The sequence below is a fragment of the Folsomia candida genome, unplaced genomic scaffold, assembly GCF_002217175.1.
Source record: "Folsomia candida strain VU population unplaced genomic scaffold, ASM221717v1 Fcan01_Sc001, whole genome shotgun sequence".
Taxonomy (NCBI): Eukaryota; Metazoa; Arthropoda; class Collembola; order Entomobryomorpha; family Isotomidae; genus Folsomia; species Folsomia candida.
In genome coordinates this window covers 18,554,655-18,571,642 of record NW_019091193.1, presented here as the reverse complement: position 1 = coordinate 18,571,642, position 16,988 = coordinate 18,554,655, and the positions used below count along the sequence as shown (strand labels likewise).

Genomic DNA, 16,988 nt, shown 5'->3' with positions numbered 1-16,988 from the left:
TGTAATATGTTACAATTTGATGACTAATAATCTTTCACAATGGCTGCATTCAAAGTCACCGATTTATTTTTGGGCGAAAAGAATTTCCTCGATTTTGTAGACAAAAATTTAGGACAGGAACGAGATCGTCTGCAACAAGATGAGCTGGAGACAGATACAGGTAATTATTAAAGGTGTACTATGTTAATTTTGTTAATATATTATCTAACTTTTATGTTAAAATTTGTATGCATTACACGTATGTATATGTACATGTTTATGTTATGTTAAATCTATAGTTTGCAGTCACTTGGCTGGAGGAATACTGGGTAAGGTTGCACAACAATATTGCATTTTACTTATTACGACTCGTAATTTACGAGATACAATTATGATATTAGATTTCTTGGAGGATTTGTTATTGATAACGTTTTATGAAAATTGTAGATTATCCCTTGATGATTTCCCATGACTTTTCTGACATTACGACAGCAATTGATATTTACCTGGATGCTTTTATGAGAGAAACTAAGAATAAAATTCCCAAGCCTTACGCCTACGGTGTTTTTAAAAAAGACGTTACTAAAAATGATCGAATAGGAAAAATGCCGTTTCGCGGAGATGAGCTCACTGTTAAACAGTAAGACATTTAAATAACTTGAAAGTTTAAATCACGTACTTACTATATCACACTTTGTGAAAAATTGTAATCATTGTAAATGTTTCGCAATACATAGGTTCATCAATGCTATTTTGGCAGCTACTCCTAAAATCCGGAGTCATATTATTGCCTGCATGGATGAAGTCACGAGTACTGGCCGATTAGAAAATTTGTACGTAATAACCAGTAACGCAATTATGATAAGAAATTACATTTGGGTGTTTCTTGAGATGTTGGAAGCAGATAACAAGTACTTTTTTAAATAATTGAATTTATTTTACTCACAATTTCTCTAATAAATGCTAATTCTCTAGGTCTAAGCTTAAAGCGGAATACAAAATTTTTTGCAATTTGACGGAAATTTTAAGCGAGCAAATGCTACAAATTTTTGGAAATCTGTTGACAGCATTCATACTTCACGACGAACAATCTCAGTGTTTCTCGAGCCATCGACCGTATTATGAAGGTGATCATTAGTTTATAATCATTTACGGGTCATAATCTTTATTATGTATTACGGTAAAAAAAGGTGAACGAGGAAGTCCTGTTGTGCCCATGTGGATGTATTTCTTAAAAGGTAATAAAGTTAATTTATTTTAATTTGAGAATTGAATTAAAACTTGTTGCTTTAATTTCAAGGAATGCAAAGAGACATGTGGTAAGTAATATTGAATTGAATTACTTGTGACAATTTTATTGTCAACGACTCTGGTCTAGGTCCATTATGCCTCCACAGCTTGCTCAAAGAATTTTGGCCATTATCGTAAATGATTCTTTGGGTATATTGGGAACCCGCTACATGAATGTACACATTTTTTAACCGCAAGTTTGATAAAAATAGTATTATGTATTTGTGTAAACTGAATTTACAGATTAGACCCACTGAGGCTACAACTCCGCAATATGTTGTCGATATCCTGAATGTGCTATGTGGAGTAGAAGAGCTTCTGTTTTACATATCTCCAGATTTGGCAAGCGTTTGTGGACAAATGAATCCTTCAAGCTCAAAAATACTATTTTCTATACACATGAAATGCCACTGTTTAGCATCGGCGTTACTGACAGTGGGCTGTCCGTTAGAAGTCCTTTACAAAGTAATTAATTTAGATATTCACAATTGCTAGGTTGAATTTGTAAATTCACTCATGCAATGTTTTTATAAAGAATTTCAGACGTGGTCTATCATCGTGCAGTTTAATGGACAGCCGAACTAAATCTCAAACGCATTTGACCGAACCATCCTGGATGTCTGTGATTTCCCTACTCTGTCCAAGGTTTTATCCAAGTGGAATGGAATATTCTGACTGGGATTTACTTTATAACCTTAAATTGTTATGTGCCCTGCCTTCCATCAACTTTCCCTTGGTATATAAGGTAAGGTGCTTAGAGTGAACTACTGCTTTACATTCACGTATTATTCTCTAGTGTTACTATATATATTCTGTGTTATTATAGGTTGTAACAATGCATCAAGTTTTCATTGGATCGTTCATACTCACGCTATTTCCTAAAATATCTGCCCCTGTTGGATATTTCCTGCTTGAAGGGCATGGATTCATTCGGTGTAACAATACTTCCTGTATGGATCCAGACTGCCATGGACTTCCGAAAACATTACCAAATCATGTTGCGTCCGCGTGTGCCTTGTATATCATTGCCCATGGGTTGGCTTGGAATGTCTTACCACAAGTATATCGGCCCGTTCTCTCATTAATAGAAGATTGGAGTGTTATGGACAAGACTCAAATATGGAATTGCAAAAAGCGGCCGGTTTGGTTCCAAAGTTTAGTAGACTTGCTCCTACCTGTCTTGAAAACGGTATGGATTATTATTTATGATTTATTGACTAACATTATCAAGGAATAATAAATGCAATCTGTTTCAACACAATTGATTTATATTTGCCTTCAAATATTTAGTGCGTGCAGTCTTTGATATTAGTCATATCAGAGAATGTGAACAAACCGTGTGGTAAGCACACTGTTACATCATCAGCAAATCCCCCTTCACTTATGAAAGATATCAACACGAATGCTGATGTCGCAACCTCTTCATCTAATCAGAAACCGTCCACTAGACGAGGCTCAGTCAGCACCGCTTTAAACGTTGGTCTTGACAAAGAAGAAGAGCTTCTAACCCAATGGGTTGGTTTTTTCATCTAATGGTCTAATCTTCAGACCATGCACATAGTATGTATTTATATATCTAAATGTATATTTACAGGTTATAGAATTGCTCAACAGCGTCACGGAAGTGAATAGTATAATCCCCCGAGGATTTTTCATGGTTTGCGAAGAGATGGATGATCTAATTCCCAGAAAATTTATTCCAGTCAGGTAAAGGAATTCAATTAATAAACATGAAGTTGATAGGTAATAATCTTCCAATTTATTCCAGGAATAATGTTCCAGTTCACTTTGTGATTACGGCATTGTACATGCTTCTCAATCTTGGAACCGGAATTATCACTTCAATCATTGAAGAAGAAGAAGTAATCCTGCCGAAAAATGAGTCTAAAGTCCCTCCTGCTAAAAACGATAAAAAGAGTCGGTCGACTAATAAGAGACAACCCTCTCCAGTTCCTTCTGTATCAAATCATTTGGACCCTTGCTTGTTATCTGTTGCTGAAAGGTTGGAAATTTATCGTAAAATAATTAGTTTTTTCATAGGCTAAGTATCAGGCTTACATATTTGTACCATCTGCTTATTTAGGCTTTGCTACCTCGATGATCCTGTTTTTGACCAAGTTGTTCACAGGCTGATCACTCAAATGGAATCAATGTAATCAAATTAATATATTGGTATAGATAATTCAAATTAAAATAAATTATTATCGCAGGATGAAACACACAAAAGGAAACCACGACAAAACCACAATTAGTTCTGACATTATGACCGATTTTGCAATGGAGTGCGACATCTCTCACTTGAAGGCCGACTTTCTCATGGAAAATGTCGAAGGTCAAATTGCACTGCGTGCCATGTATTGGTTTATTCTGAGCCATGGAACCATGTTGCAAACCGTTATTACTGGAACGAGAAATAAGGAAGGTGTCAAAAGTGGAAAGATTCACCCACCCGTTAAATCTAAGGACAAGACTCCTTCCGTTCCTAATTCCAAATCGATGCCTGAAGTAATCAAACTCAACATGAATCTCCTAAAAATCGCTCCACGGATTCGTACTCATTTTACCAATGTTAATATTATTCATGATTTCCACTACGTAAACAAGTATAGGACTTTTGATGAGGTTTGCTTACATACATACATACATACAAAATCACATATGTACAAAATGCTAAAAGAGTTGTGAATTATGTTATTCTAGATTTTGTGGGACTCTAAGAACTTAGACTGGGTTCAAACAATTCGCCAATGTAAACTCGGTCTTCATAAATCAGTGATTGCAAAAATGTTGGAGAAACGGTGGGAGTTTAAACAATCTACGGAGGAAGAAATGCTTAGTTGCAATGATGAAAAGTCAATTCACCTCTTAAAAATGGTTAATGATATAAAAGCATTGATTTTTCAATGAAAAACATTTTGATCTAGTCGTTGCGCCATGTCAATAAAATTATTAGTCATCATATACAGAAGAATAAATAGATGCAAAATAAAAATGCAAGTGGTCATTATCATTCCAGTTCAACGGTGTTCTTCTTTGGTATGTATTTATTATTCTTATTATATAATAGGCTCAACTGATAGTCGCATGTCAGATGGAATTAAACATACTTGTCTAAATGCATAAGATGGGTAGCGTCTTACTACGCGAAAATTACTAGTTGCACTTCACTATCCCAGCAGACGCATTGTTTGTTTATCAATTTTAGCTCCAACTTCACAACAGAATCACATTAGTTCAAAACAAACACTGTCCTAATACTTTCTTTCTAACAATTTATGAGGGTTCTAGTTCCATATCAAAATATTACAAACTATCTACAGTATTGTAGTGGCAATAATACATTTGCCAAGTTACATACACGGTACATATATGATACACTTTAAATCATGAGCACATGTAAACGTTTATTAACCTTTAGTCTGCCTATTTCATAAATATAAAATAATCTTAACACACTACCCGAGTGATTAATGAAGCGAATTTAGTTCACATCTATCAATATTTACGAGTAATTCATTAATCCTTAATCTAAATATTCACTGATGCCTGTTGTTCATACATACATATTTCATTTTTAGGCAAGAACTGTGTAGCACTGAAGGTAACCAGCTATCTATAGTATTTATTAGTCGCTTGTGTATACAACATCCCACCCAACTTTAAGTCTTATTATTTCTTACTACACTAAATAGTTAACAATACACCCGCTAATCCACTATATATATACACATTGTCGCTATATTATAAATCTTCGGACTTTCTGAACTTTGGTATTTTTCGTACTGTATAAACTTGTTACTAAAAATGAATTTTTCATTTTAGTTAAAATATCATAATACAAACATAAAAGATGGGTTTGTTCTGTTGCATTGCCTCTTTAGCAAGTCATAAAATCTACACACGCATGACAGGAGGCTTTACATATTCATATATTAATATTATATTATGTGCACTGTTATATATAATAGTTATAAATCAACGCAAAACAGAATGGTCATTATTAATACACACTTGTACGTCATTATTAAACTATAGAATCGAATAATAAATATAAGTTACGATCAATTACAACGATTTTACAGACCATGCAATACTATTTGATGTTAGTAAAGCATGAAAATCAAAGTCTATTTTGTTCCAAATTGAAAGATTCATTGCTGCTTCTTGATGATGTTGATAAAGATAATGCTTTTCGCTCTTGTAGCTGGTACAAAAGCTCAGTTATACAAATGCGAATGGCATCCGTCATTTCTTCAGCACTCCATGGTTTACCTAATGATACCAAAGCATTAATTTCAGAGGAACCATATGCCCTTCTCCAAAATAACCCGGTTGAGGGTATGCATTTATTTATTTACCTAACGGTGGGACATGGATGAACGCAGTTCTGTCCTTTATATTTAATGATTCATTTTCATATTAACGATTAATGAAGAATTATTAGTGAATAAGTCACTTACTGTACCCCTTACCTTGTTAATGTTTAACGACTGGTAGTAAATGAAGTCGCATAAATATCTATCAAAAGAGACGCAAACTAATTAGTTCATTATTATCATAAAATCATTATCAACTAATGGACTGTATAATTCATTTTATTTTTAATATTGATATTACCTGCCAGGATCATAAGATAGTTCAGCATGCACCCCAGAACCCGTGCAATTAATACGATTAACTACATCTCGCATTTCGAATCCTGGCATTTAAAGTAATTATATATAAATTTCGAATAATCAGTTTAAAGTACATGTGTAGATTTATTGCAAAAAAACAGCTTAGTGTCTACAATGACCACTTACCAGATTCCATCACATCACATCCATCCACGACACAAACATTTCCATCCGGGATCTAATTATACAAAGTATTAATTGTATTAAACTTATACAGTCCAACGTTGATGTGTATGCATAAAAGAAATATGTTGATCATTGTCGTTCTAAACATTGTTTGGAAGTAAAATATGTTTACAACGACTCAAATTTACTTTATATGTCACTTACACTGTCCACAATGTCGGTGGATGAATACCCACAATTGTGCGCCGCCTGTTCAATCGTAATTGCTTTAGCAATCCCTGACACTCCAACGTGAATAACCAGCTAAATGTAAACCAACAAAACAAAATCATGTCCTTAAATATTATCTTCAAAATATGATATAGATATATACTTATTTAATATCCTAAGATTAACTCACGTCAGGCGAATGTTTTGCCCATAATTGCGGAACTATGCGAGCTACACTTTTATACACCACAGGAATTTCGTACAGAATTAAATTAATTGGGGTGTCCGGATTGATATTGGATGGAACCGTTATCCCTTTTTCAGGAATCCCTGCACGGCACAGCAACATCAAACATTATATCTCGGTAATAAAATTGAGGAAGGTGAGTACTAATATTAGAAAGCATGTTCTGAAATGAACTTACTTGCTACACATTGCCACGACGCATTCACAACGTGTTCTCTGAAAGGTCCGAATCCTGTGATCAGAATGTTAATACCATTGTTGTCCATATCGCTTCCAATGCGATGTTGAATGTATCGCATCACATCTATAAAATACACAAGAATATTATTACTCTCCTGTTATCTTAAATTATTCAAAACAAATTTAAAAAATATCTCACCATCCGACCCTTCAAATCTCATTGTGGTCAACTTTACAACAGGAACCAAGCAAGTTCTCACTTTTCTGTCACGACGGACGACTGAAAAAACCAAATAAAGGTTTGTCCTGGTCGCGCTTCTGACGCTGAGTCGCTGACCCAAAAAAAGTCAGAAGAGCCAAGTGTCGAAAATAGTCTGTTTGCACCTCTTCGCCTGAGTCTTATGACTCCCAGTCCAGTGTTATGTTGGTACTGATGCAACTCGTCAACCTGCGAAACAGATGTCAAAATATAAAATTTATTTAGTATTGTTATATGAGTGAGATTCAGTGAAATTGTACACAATATTCAAGCCATTCATACACATCCTATAACCAACCATCTAGTTCTGCATGTATTGCAAACATTAAATACTAATTGGAGTGATTTTCTTACCTGACTTTCTTAAAAATGTGGAAGGTTGTGTATGGTATTGTTAGCAGATGAGGAGGAGCAGCTGAAAGTAGTCCGAAACTGTGAAAAGTGCGTTTTGTTGATTATCATCTGTTTTTGCAAGTTCACTTCTCTCGCTGGGTTGGAGATGACAACAAACGAGGGCTGCGCAGCAGAGATTCTCAGATCACCACTTTTGCCCAACAACAAAAATGGCAATAAAGAGAAGTCGTCGAGCCTCGAGGCAAAAATATCAGCAGCAGCAACAACTTTGTTCCAAGCCTGATCCTCAGATTCGCAGTCCATTTCATGCAACGCTTTCATAGTCGTTTGAATTGGATGTTTTGGCTTAGGAAATCTCCTGGCTGAAACTTATTATTTTGGCATTATCGAGCGTTTGCATCAAATTTTGCATTTTGTCAACCAAGCCAAAAGTTAGATTCTCTAGTTCACTGATCCGAACCCATATGTATGTAGCAAATTAGCGTATTATCATTGTGTCCCTGGTTGCATTGTAAGTATTAGTTTTGTAATATATTATTATGACTTGAAATTAAAATTACATTTAGTTTAGAGTCTTGGTACTAAAAAATCGTCTCATTTTAAAAGCTCCACAGGTTTGTATGTAACGAGTTTTCATTGTTATTGTAACTACTAATTACTAGTAGATAAGTAGATAAGTTTCATTATTGAACTTCCTGGGTTCAGATATTTATTTATCATTTGCGAGTACCGGAATACTTCACTCACTAAACTTACCTACCATTTGGTACCCTAAATCCCTGTTTTTCAAAGTGAATGATCTAGGGTCGACTCATATCAAATCGAAGGTATTAATGAGTAAATCATTTCTACATACATAAAAAACCCCCATTTTCACCTTCAAAATTTTTCAGGAAAAATCAAAATATGCGTAAAAATTGCACTTTTTCTCACTTTTTGCGTCTTTACACATCACCGATACGGACCTGACGGACCTGATTGTTCCATAAGCCATGGCTCGACTATTCAATTAATGACTAATTAATTTTCATTACAAATTCTAATTATCATTTCTTAGGAATAATTGAATAATCGTAAAGAACGAGTAGCTCGCTCACCGAACGAGAACTGAGATGTCCCCAGGGCTTAAAAACTAATTATTTTACAATTAATTCTGTAAGATTACGACCTTTTTCTTATTCCAAGAAAGAAATGAAGCTAGCGTAGCCTTGTTTTGACTGTAATCCTTAAAAATAAATATTAAATCATAGCAAAGCGTTGCTGATGAGAAATAATTGTACAATTTTGAAAGCGGTTCAAGTGTCCGTCCATGAGTTGAACTGTCATAAATCTTTCTTGAATTGGAGCCAAGGAAGGGTTTCTAATTTGATCGCATGTGTCCACTGGTGACCATTGACTTTAATGGAGAGAAAGCTAGGGTGTTCCGGTTCAAGAGACTTAACGATTGTCCACTGTCCTAGATAGTCATGCAATAAATACGGATGGGACGGAAAGTTCGATCACTCTTTCCTACGAATAAAACTGGATGGACATCGGTTTAACAATGCCGAATACCTACGTACTTTCCGATCATTATGCAACCAGACATATCCGAACAGTACTGTGCAAAGGTTTTCATATGTATCTAATCGCAAGTGATTATATGTAGTTTGCAAACCCTGTTCAGAAACAGACATTTCAATTAGCTATACATACGTACGTACATATGTATGTACATATATCTCGCTACATGTATAGCATATATTCCTGAGATGAGGATAATGAAGATCCAGCAGGCTTGCTTGCTTGAAGCAAGCTACACAGGTTGTACGGACAGTATGGATAGATTGATTCCAAGATAAAATAAATTGAAACGAAGAACAAGGCATGAAATTGTTCGTGTGTGTAATAAATGGCAAACAACAAATAATCAACTTAATGTTCCGTGTTGAATTAAGTACTGATTGAACGGTTCACAAACCAAGGCCATGGAAAATATCATGGCGAATGGAGATGGCAAGCGCCGAACTTGTGTCTCATATTGATGTCCTCTTTCTATTTACGAATTAGCCGATTTGAAATAGAGCATATGTCCACATGAAATGCACTGCAGCCTTTTGACCCTTTTGAGTGAGAAAGGGAGCAACCCTTATAGTTGTTGTAAATATGAACGAAGAGCAATAAAAAGAAGACTTTTGTTGTTCAGATAGAGAGATCATTACTGGTTGAGAAGCACGTGCAGTGTACACAAAATGTGTTTGCATGGTGAACGACGTAGCACTGATTAGCGGCCACAATTTTTTGGGAATGAAGGTGCATTATAAAAATATAGAGACTGATTTTATCCTCAGATTATGTAGGTGTGTATCTATGATAGGACTACAAATCGACGAGAAAACGGCATTAAATTTCTTCAAAAGGACATTTATGTAGTGGAAGCTTTATAGCCGATACACATTGTTGCATTGTTCAAAAATCCCAACTAACGATAGAATTGCCTGACAAAGACAAGATAATACGGATATTTATTGCTTGATGAATTATGGATAAGTAAATTACAAGGAGTGTCCGCTTTTCGGTACGTGTAATAGAGTTGCTCAGCAAACAAAGCGCTTTCCCATCGTCGTCATAATGATGTTATTATTGTGTATTATGTTTGTTAGTTATTGGAAGCAACGCACCTTTCTCCCTTCCTGCCTTCTTCCTGTAAGTGCATGTGTCATTTCCGTCTCCAAATTACAGCACCACGTCCAAAGTACACATACGTAGCAAATACCATCTTTCCTGTGCTGGCTAAAATAAATCCATTATCTGCATGGAATCATTATGACATTATTGAATCATGACATCAATCAAAAGTGGAACAATAAATTGTAGTGGTTTCAATTTTTTTTTATCTACATATTTCTGGATTATATTTTAAGTGATTAAATGAATGTTTCAATTATTCTGCAGTTTTTTTAAATGTTTCACTTCCCAAATCCCAACCACTAAAAATTATAAGATGCGTTGAATGTGCATATATACATAGATATCTAAATGGTGGGAAATAATATCTGTGTATCACCCTCTTATAATGCTCGACAGGCAACTATTTATTTATACTGACTAAAATTGAGTGGCGAGTAAGTGAATATCCGAGGTGGTACATATTGTACGTATAGCCGAAGGGACGAAATGAGAAAATGAAATATTTTATCAGACCGATTTCCATAATTGAAATCTCACTTCACAATTCATTCACACTCTACTTGCTCGACTCATTATTTTAGGAACGCAACAGCGGAGCATCATGGATTTCTCTCCCAATGATAATAAAACAGTGAGTCGTCAATAATTTTGATTTGATTTTATCTACGTCCTCCGCCAACAGCCCCCCATCCTCAGGGATCCAATCAAACCACAGATTTGCATTTATGTAATTTTGTACAGATTTATGATCAAATTCAGCTCAATAGTATTAATAACGATGTTTCCTATATTCCTGGTTCCATGATACATATCTTTATGAAGTGAGAGCCGATTCAGTCAGTTTGGTTATGAAGGTGAGGTAAGTAATTTAGTGGCGTTATGCTCACTGAAACCCTTACATCGCCAACAAACGGGCTCACTCCCTTGTCAGAGAGCACAACGATGTACTAAATAAGATGGTTAGATCATGGTAGAATGCGTAATTTTATTAGGTTTCCCGAGCCCGATCTCCTCTTGTGCCACTGCGATAATAAAGTGGTGCGATGGTTGGAAAAGCACAGCAGTCGAATAAAGGTTCCTCTCCATAAAAAGTGAATTTCCATAAAAATGGGAAAATGCGGAGAGAAAATGAAAGGAAAGTGCCAATTTTCGGGTGTGAGCACAGACATATTCAATGAATAAGCTAAAAAAAAATGAAGTGTGCCTTCCAAAAAAATTCAAGTAAGGCTTCTCACGCTGAAAATGAGCCTATTTATGACTTGATTTGAATACTGGGTTGGTTTGTTCTTTAGAGAAGGTTGGCTGGCATGGACAATTAAGGTGGAATAATAGAATCCTCAGGTCCACCACATTTACACGCACACTGACGGCCGGCCGACCCACCCAACAAAGCAAAGCGATAGTTGGCAGTGGTACAGGCAGGGAAAGCCAAAGGCTTCCTTAATTTAATCCCAAGGGACCACCTCGTCAAACTTGGAAATAAAAATCTCATTATTTGGTCTGCAGTTGATAATACGATTTGACCAGGAAAGGTTATTGGTCAATACAATTGTCGTCCTTATGTGGTATTAACGATGCAATGCATGCAATGAAAGCATACTATAGTATTATATGGGAAACCACACATAGACAATCAGTATTATATGGGAAACCAAAAGTTGCTGCTCTGTTACGCACTTATTATTGTCGTGCTCAAGTAAATACATGGGCGAGACATCAAAAATTCCTGCATATTGGTATCTGAGTCATTTATTTTATTCAGTTAAACTTAAATTTTGAATAACGTCATAAATTGAATCTGCATATAGGGAAGTTGGTGCATGGATGGATATTTGCAGGGTTTGCAGTGAGCGACATACATATATTTGTATGTCCATAAATTAAAATGGACACGTATAACAAATGTCGTTCGTAGCATTGCAGTGGAAAAAAGAGCAAGTCTGGTAAACGATAAAAGTTTTAGGTCTGTTTGTTTTTCACACTCGTTGGAGAGACACACAAGAGTGAAAGATGTTGGATGTTATTTTGAAGTCAGAGAGGATAATACAATTCACTGATGCCATTGATCAAGGCAAAAATGCGGAACAAATTGTCTCCCGTGAGTCTCCATTCTCGAGGAACAACATCATCCTCATATACATACGTACGTACGGTGGGAGGACAAAGTGAAAATCCAACAAATCTGACTTTCTGTTTTATTTCCGGACATCCTTTAGGTGTTTGGACAACAATGTTTTTTGGGGGGACGAGATAGAACAGAGACAGGTTTGTGGATGTATTGATGATTAACAAAATCACTTCCATACGAATCGGATTTGTGGATGTGGATATAATTCAAAACGTTAGTTTTCTGAATGCGTACATACATGAGAGAGATTTAGAGAAAATTTCAGTGGAAAGTATCGGTGCACGTATATGGGCTTTTTTTAACAGGGGGCCCCTGGGATACGGAAACAAACGATGGACCTATCCCATTCCAAGTGTCTATTGTGCCTCATTGTGCAATATTACATCCACACGTATTCCCTTGACACTCCACATTTATATGCCCTTACAACGTATCAACGTATCAACTTTGTTGGGATGTGTTATGCGTACAAATAAATGAAATCAAATGTTGAATGTGATACGGACAACAACACACAAGTACAAACTCACAACTTGCATTGGAATTGTGTACATACACAAATTGTATCTACGCCAAGTTCGCCAAACGCGTCTTGTTTATCCGAATTTAAATCCAGATTAAATATTTTATTGTCGGTACACAATTGTCATTTTGTACCAAAGTCGATTATGTTTGATGAGCAAAGTTTTACTCGGATTGCTCGGACCCACCAAATCCCCGAAGATCGCTTTGATTAAGTTGCTTTCAATGCTGAATTGGATATAATAAAGCTAAAGGATTAAATCGGTCACCCTCAGCCTGCTCTTGGTTGATGGCAGATTGCATCTGAGCTTGTGTTGGCAGTAGTAATTGACTTGGCATCGATTACCAATGAGATTAGTGCTGCATATGTGGAGCCCACAGCACTTGGAAATTGCAATCCAAAATATATATGTAGATCTGCAATAAGCTGGTTGTCAAATCTAGATTTTTTTACTGATCCACAATGAGAGCCCAAACTATGTTCAACCAAGATTTTTTATGACCCACATTCCACACACGAAATTTTATTCGGAACTTGCACCGACGGCAAATTCAGCAACCTTGGGCATCGCAAATTTGAGTTTTCTCAGGTTTTTTATCTGACTGTTATAATTGTTCGAAATTACAAAAAATCTTTAAAAAACTCGAAATTACATGTTGTAAAAGTAAATTAGTATAAAATAATTTTAAGAATAAATGTTTTCGAATTTCGAAATTGAATTAAAATTTTAATTCACCAAAATTCGTACACTTATAGAATTAAAAAAATATTTTGGGTTTGAAATATGTTTGTTAAATTTCACACAGCTAAAATTAGCGAATTAAGAAAAATGTCAAATAGGGGTCTGCGTATTTTTGTGTAACCTGTTCCTTACAATGGATATCCCATGTCCAGTTAGTATTATTAATATTAAAGAATTATCGGTTCTATTCATAAGGAAGGATTGAGATAAACTGCGCACAAAATGTACCATAATTCTGGTTGATTCTTGAAATACTTTGAGCTATGAAGGGGTTGAGACTTGAGACATATGTATACTTACCATTTCGAGTCTAAATTAATTTTGCAATCTCTTCTATGATCTAGAAGTATCAACATATAGATATTAAACCTTATACATACATACATGTACGCACATAGATAAATGTATATTCTCGTAAGTCATTTCAGGTATTGAAATTGAAGGATGTGCCCTTTCACTGCTGAAAACTGACAGTGACATAACGTCCTACGTAAAGATTGGCAAAAACTAAATGCTTGGAGGTTTAAGATTGATTGAATTCGTCATTTTTTGGGATTTTTCTGGGCAGCCTGGCATTTTCTCAGCATTTTTTTTCATTAATTCTCTTTAAGTAATACGCATTATCTAACGTTCAATTTCAGCCGGATTGGAGAAACAGATTGAGATGGTGGTTGTGAGTGGAGGATCTTTTGCTTGAGCACAAATAAGTTGTAGGATTGGTTTAAATCCTATTTTTCGACTCTCTGCACTTTTCCATTAACTCGAGCCTTGTCAGAATTACATACACGACGATTGCAAAGAAAAATATTACGTGGGGAAAGTATAAATACCGAACCATGTAGTAATGTATTGATCCAGGTCTCTCCTAATTCTAGCCTTAGTTTACTTGGTGTTTCCACTATCTTGTATTAAATTGCGAGATATGTGAGGTGACCCCACGATACATGGAGCAATTAGTAATTCATACACAAAAGACTGAGCAGATTAATCAATTTTAATCCTGGCGGAATATCGTGTGTGACAAGATTACGATTACAATTAACAAATTAGTACAATCTCACTCCGAGTTAAATTCATCTGTCCACTCGACTTTTGTTTCTTCTATTTAGTAGAATTATTATTACATGATTTATTATTCTGAAAACAGAGAGGTTACAAAGAACTTTCATCTTTCGTATGTGTGCCCTTGCTCGACGAAGCTTTACACAAGAATACATTGGTATTTTCTTGTATAATTGAAAGCAGACCTGCAAGCTATTTGTCATAAGTCCATTGTCCGAGAGACAAAGGAAAGCAAACCTTTCATCCATCTAAATACAACTGACCCCAGGCATTCACAGTCATGATAAATATATGAATCCGATTTTAGTTGGTTGGCTCTGACAGACATCAGCTCCAATTTATTATTCTTCAGGTGGACGATACAGTGAGGAATATTCACAAAGTTTAATTTTTTAATCAAGCATTGCATCTCTTGATGACCCAATACTTGTCACTACATGTGTATTGAATGTTTACATACATATGTATTATGTACACATGTATACCTACTTATGTGTCGTAATTTGTCATAAATATGTGGTTGTCCCCTGGTTATCCATCTAATAAATTAAAGAGTCCACAAATACACATTATCCAAATAATGGAAGCTACGAAAAGTATTGTGTATATTAATAAGTAAGTGTGCAGCTATTTATGCACATAATAGTCGCAATCAGTTAATATCACTGATTAGAAAGGATGGACGCAGCAATTACAGAAAACATAGGTTTAATTCTTCCTCCTTAACTTTAACTGAATAAACTTAAACATCATGTGTGCATTGGTTTTACGACTAAAATAGATAAATTTAGCAGTCTTTATGATGACTGATGAGCGTTAGTCTCAAGATGCACAAGATGAGACGGATCCGATTTACGTAATACAAATGGGAGAGAAAGTATGTACAAGTAGAAAACAAATTGGAATAACTCGAGAACTTTATTTTGACCAAAAAGCCACGATTCCATTTTCTCTTTTGATTACAAAAAAGGTCATTTGAAACAAATGAATCAAGTCGACATCAAGTGTAAAACCAATCCAGACAAGATTCAGACAACAAATGAAAATAGGAGCAGGACTTGACTTAATCAAATCAAAGAATGGGACGACGGGGCTGTTCCTCCTCTGGGTGCGCTGGGTGGATGGGTGGGAAGGAAACAAATGAAAAACTTTGGGATGATCACTAGAGTTCAGAAACAAGAGCAAGAAGAAGAAGAGGCAAGTTTCGATTAATTTGAAGAATGCCAAATAATAGACTTAGAGAATGAAGAGAGACAGAGAGAAAGGTAGACACAAATTATTGAAGTCGCGCAACCGGAACCCGACACAAACTCGGTTGGGGAGAAAGCAAAGAACTTTTGATTGTTACAAAACGCCATCAAATAAGAAACAGGTTAAAAGCATTGTCTGTCTTGGGTTAATACATTCTTCTCCTCCTTCTTCAGATGGGACTGACGAGTGAATGAGCAGGCTTCACCTTAATTTTATACTATTATTCAATTCTATTCATCCCACAACAACGCGCCCTCTTCGTTCTAATGAATATTTCATTTCCAACCTGTTTATTTTCCTCTCTTTCTGCTGACTGTGTTGTAATTTTGAAATATTTTTTGTCATCATGCACACACATGTATTTACGCTGAATACCCCCCAACGGACGGGGAGAAAGCGTACTTTCACTTGTGCCCTGCTGATGGCCATGTGTAAGCTGTGACGCACTTACCTCAGCAAAAGTTTGTTGTATTTTCTCCAAGTTCTTCCACCCATAAAATAAATGTTATGTTAAAACCTTTTCCTGTTTCCATCCTTTCTCGATTTCCCCATGAGCAAAGAGTATTGAATCGAATTGGGCATCACATCCATATAATATGCATGGTGCTTAAACACCAAGTGAAGTTGCTTTTCCCAATTTCCTTTATCCTTAATGCTCCTCGTTATGGCTAGTTACCCAGTTATATGTGTAAGTACTCCCAATAAGGGAATTATGCTGGAGAGGACGTGACCCGAATTTCTCTGCGAGGGAAGAAGATACTTTGTAGGTGGGACAGCTTGTAATGCTACAACTACGTATGTATATGTATACTCGTCTCCGTGTATGACAAGACATTTGGCTCAATAATGCATTGAAAGGAAACTCAGTTTTATGCCTCGTTTAACAAGGCAGCAGCGACAGACTTTTTAAACCATCAACGTTTAAAGTCACGTAATTACCATTTCTTTTATATTTAAGTATTGCAACTTGTATCTGTTTTAAACATGCTATTTGGTCCAATGCGGAAACCCCAAAAAATAAAGGTATTGGAAGGACTTAATTTATCAATTGTACATATACTTCTCAAGATGGAGCTTCATCGATTTGGTTATAATAAATGTTTATGCATTTGCAGCGTGGAGAAAGTCGTTTTGATACGTAAAATCAGTGAGATTAAGTTCGATCATTTTGCGCGATGTTGTTTTCGCAGTGGAAATTTTCCACGTGGGTACCTGAAATACTCTAATTCATATTTGAAAAGAGGTTGTCTTCACGAAAATATGCATGCATATGCAAGTGTGTTTGGTGTGT

The 16,988-nt window shown here is 35.7% G+C and overlaps 2 protein-coding genes and 1 long non-coding RNA gene across 3 annotated transcripts; 1 reads left to right on the top strand and 2 right to left on the bottom strand.

Moving 5' to 3' along the window:
* Positions 1 to 5: 5 nt before the first annotated feature.
* Positions 6 to 4,290, top strand: LOC110842512. The gene is made up of 17 exons (XM_022088265.2): positions 6 to 160; positions 279 to 308; positions 427 to 619; positions 717 to 890; positions 955 to 1,106; positions 1,170 to 1,217; positions 1,280 to 1,298; positions 1,358 to 1,445; positions 1,513 to 1,734; positions 1,805 to 2,014; positions 2,096 to 2,458; positions 2,560 to 2,784; positions 2,864 to 2,976; positions 3,038 to 3,271; positions 3,353 to 3,421; positions 3,480 to 3,891; positions 3,970 to 4,290. Exons 1-17 carry the CDS (start codon positions 40 to 42, stop codon positions 4,174 to 4,176), a joined length of 2,880 nt encoding a protein of 959 aa, XP_021943957.1. The 5' UTR covers positions 6 to 39; the 3' UTR covers positions 4,177 to 4,290.
* On the bottom strand, positions 1,069 to 1,652 carry LOC118438431. The gene is made up of 3 exons (XR_004836789.1): positions 1,511 to 1,652; positions 1,323 to 1,435; positions 1,069 to 1,209 (listed from the first exon to the last, which is right to left on the bottom strand). It is a non-coding gene; the product is annotated as an uncharacterized LOC118438431 (long non-coding RNA).
* A 5-nt stretch (positions 4,291 to 4,295) lies between the features above and the next one.
* On the bottom strand, positions 4,296 to 7,501 carry LOC110842514 (pyroglutamyl-peptidase 1). The gene is made up of 10 exons (XM_022088267.2): positions 7,322 to 7,501; positions 6,908 to 7,156; positions 6,707 to 6,832; positions 6,472 to 6,611; positions 6,276 to 6,374; positions 6,072 to 6,123; positions 5,887 to 5,968; positions 5,742 to 5,787; positions 5,628 to 5,661; positions 4,296 to 5,541 (listed from the first exon to the last, which is right to left on the bottom strand). The coding sequence occupies exons 2-10, from the start codon at positions 6,927 to 6,929 to the stop codon at positions 5,390 to 5,392; spliced, it is 753 nt and encodes a 250-aa protein (XP_021943959.1). The 5' UTR covers positions 6,930 to 7,156; positions 7,322 to 7,501; the 3' UTR covers positions 4,296 to 5,389.
* Between the last annotated feature and the right edge of the window lie 9,487 nt (positions 7,502 to 16,988).

What these genes read in the sequence shown, in the direction of transcription:
- LOC110842512 (XM_022088265.2), top strand. Translation starts at nt 40, where the DNA reads ATGGCTGCATTCAAAGTCACCGATTTATTTTTGGGCGAAAAGAATTTC. An exon ending in TTGTTATCTGTTGCTGAAAG is followed by an intron (nt 3,272 to 3,352) that starts GTTGGAAATTTA and finishes CTGCTTATTTAG; the next exon opens with GCTTTGCTACCTCGATGATC. An exon ending in AGTATAGGACTTTTGATGAG is followed by an intron (nt 3,892 to 3,969) that starts GTTTGCTTACAT and finishes ATGTTATTCTAG; the next exon opens with ATTTTGTGGGACTCTAAGAA.
- LOC110842514 (XM_022088267.2), bottom strand. Translation starts at nt 6,929, where the DNA reads ATGAGATTTGAAGGGTCGGATG. An exon ending in CTATCTTATGATCCTGGCAG is followed by an intron (nt 5,788 to 5,886) that starts GTAATATCAATA and finishes CTCTTTTGATAG; the next exon opens with ATATTTATGCGACTTCATTT. An exon ending in CATCCATGTCCCACCGTTAG is followed by an intron (nt 5,542 to 5,627) that starts GTAAATAAATAA and finishes TGGTATCATTAG; the next exon opens with GTAAACCATGGAGTGCTGAA.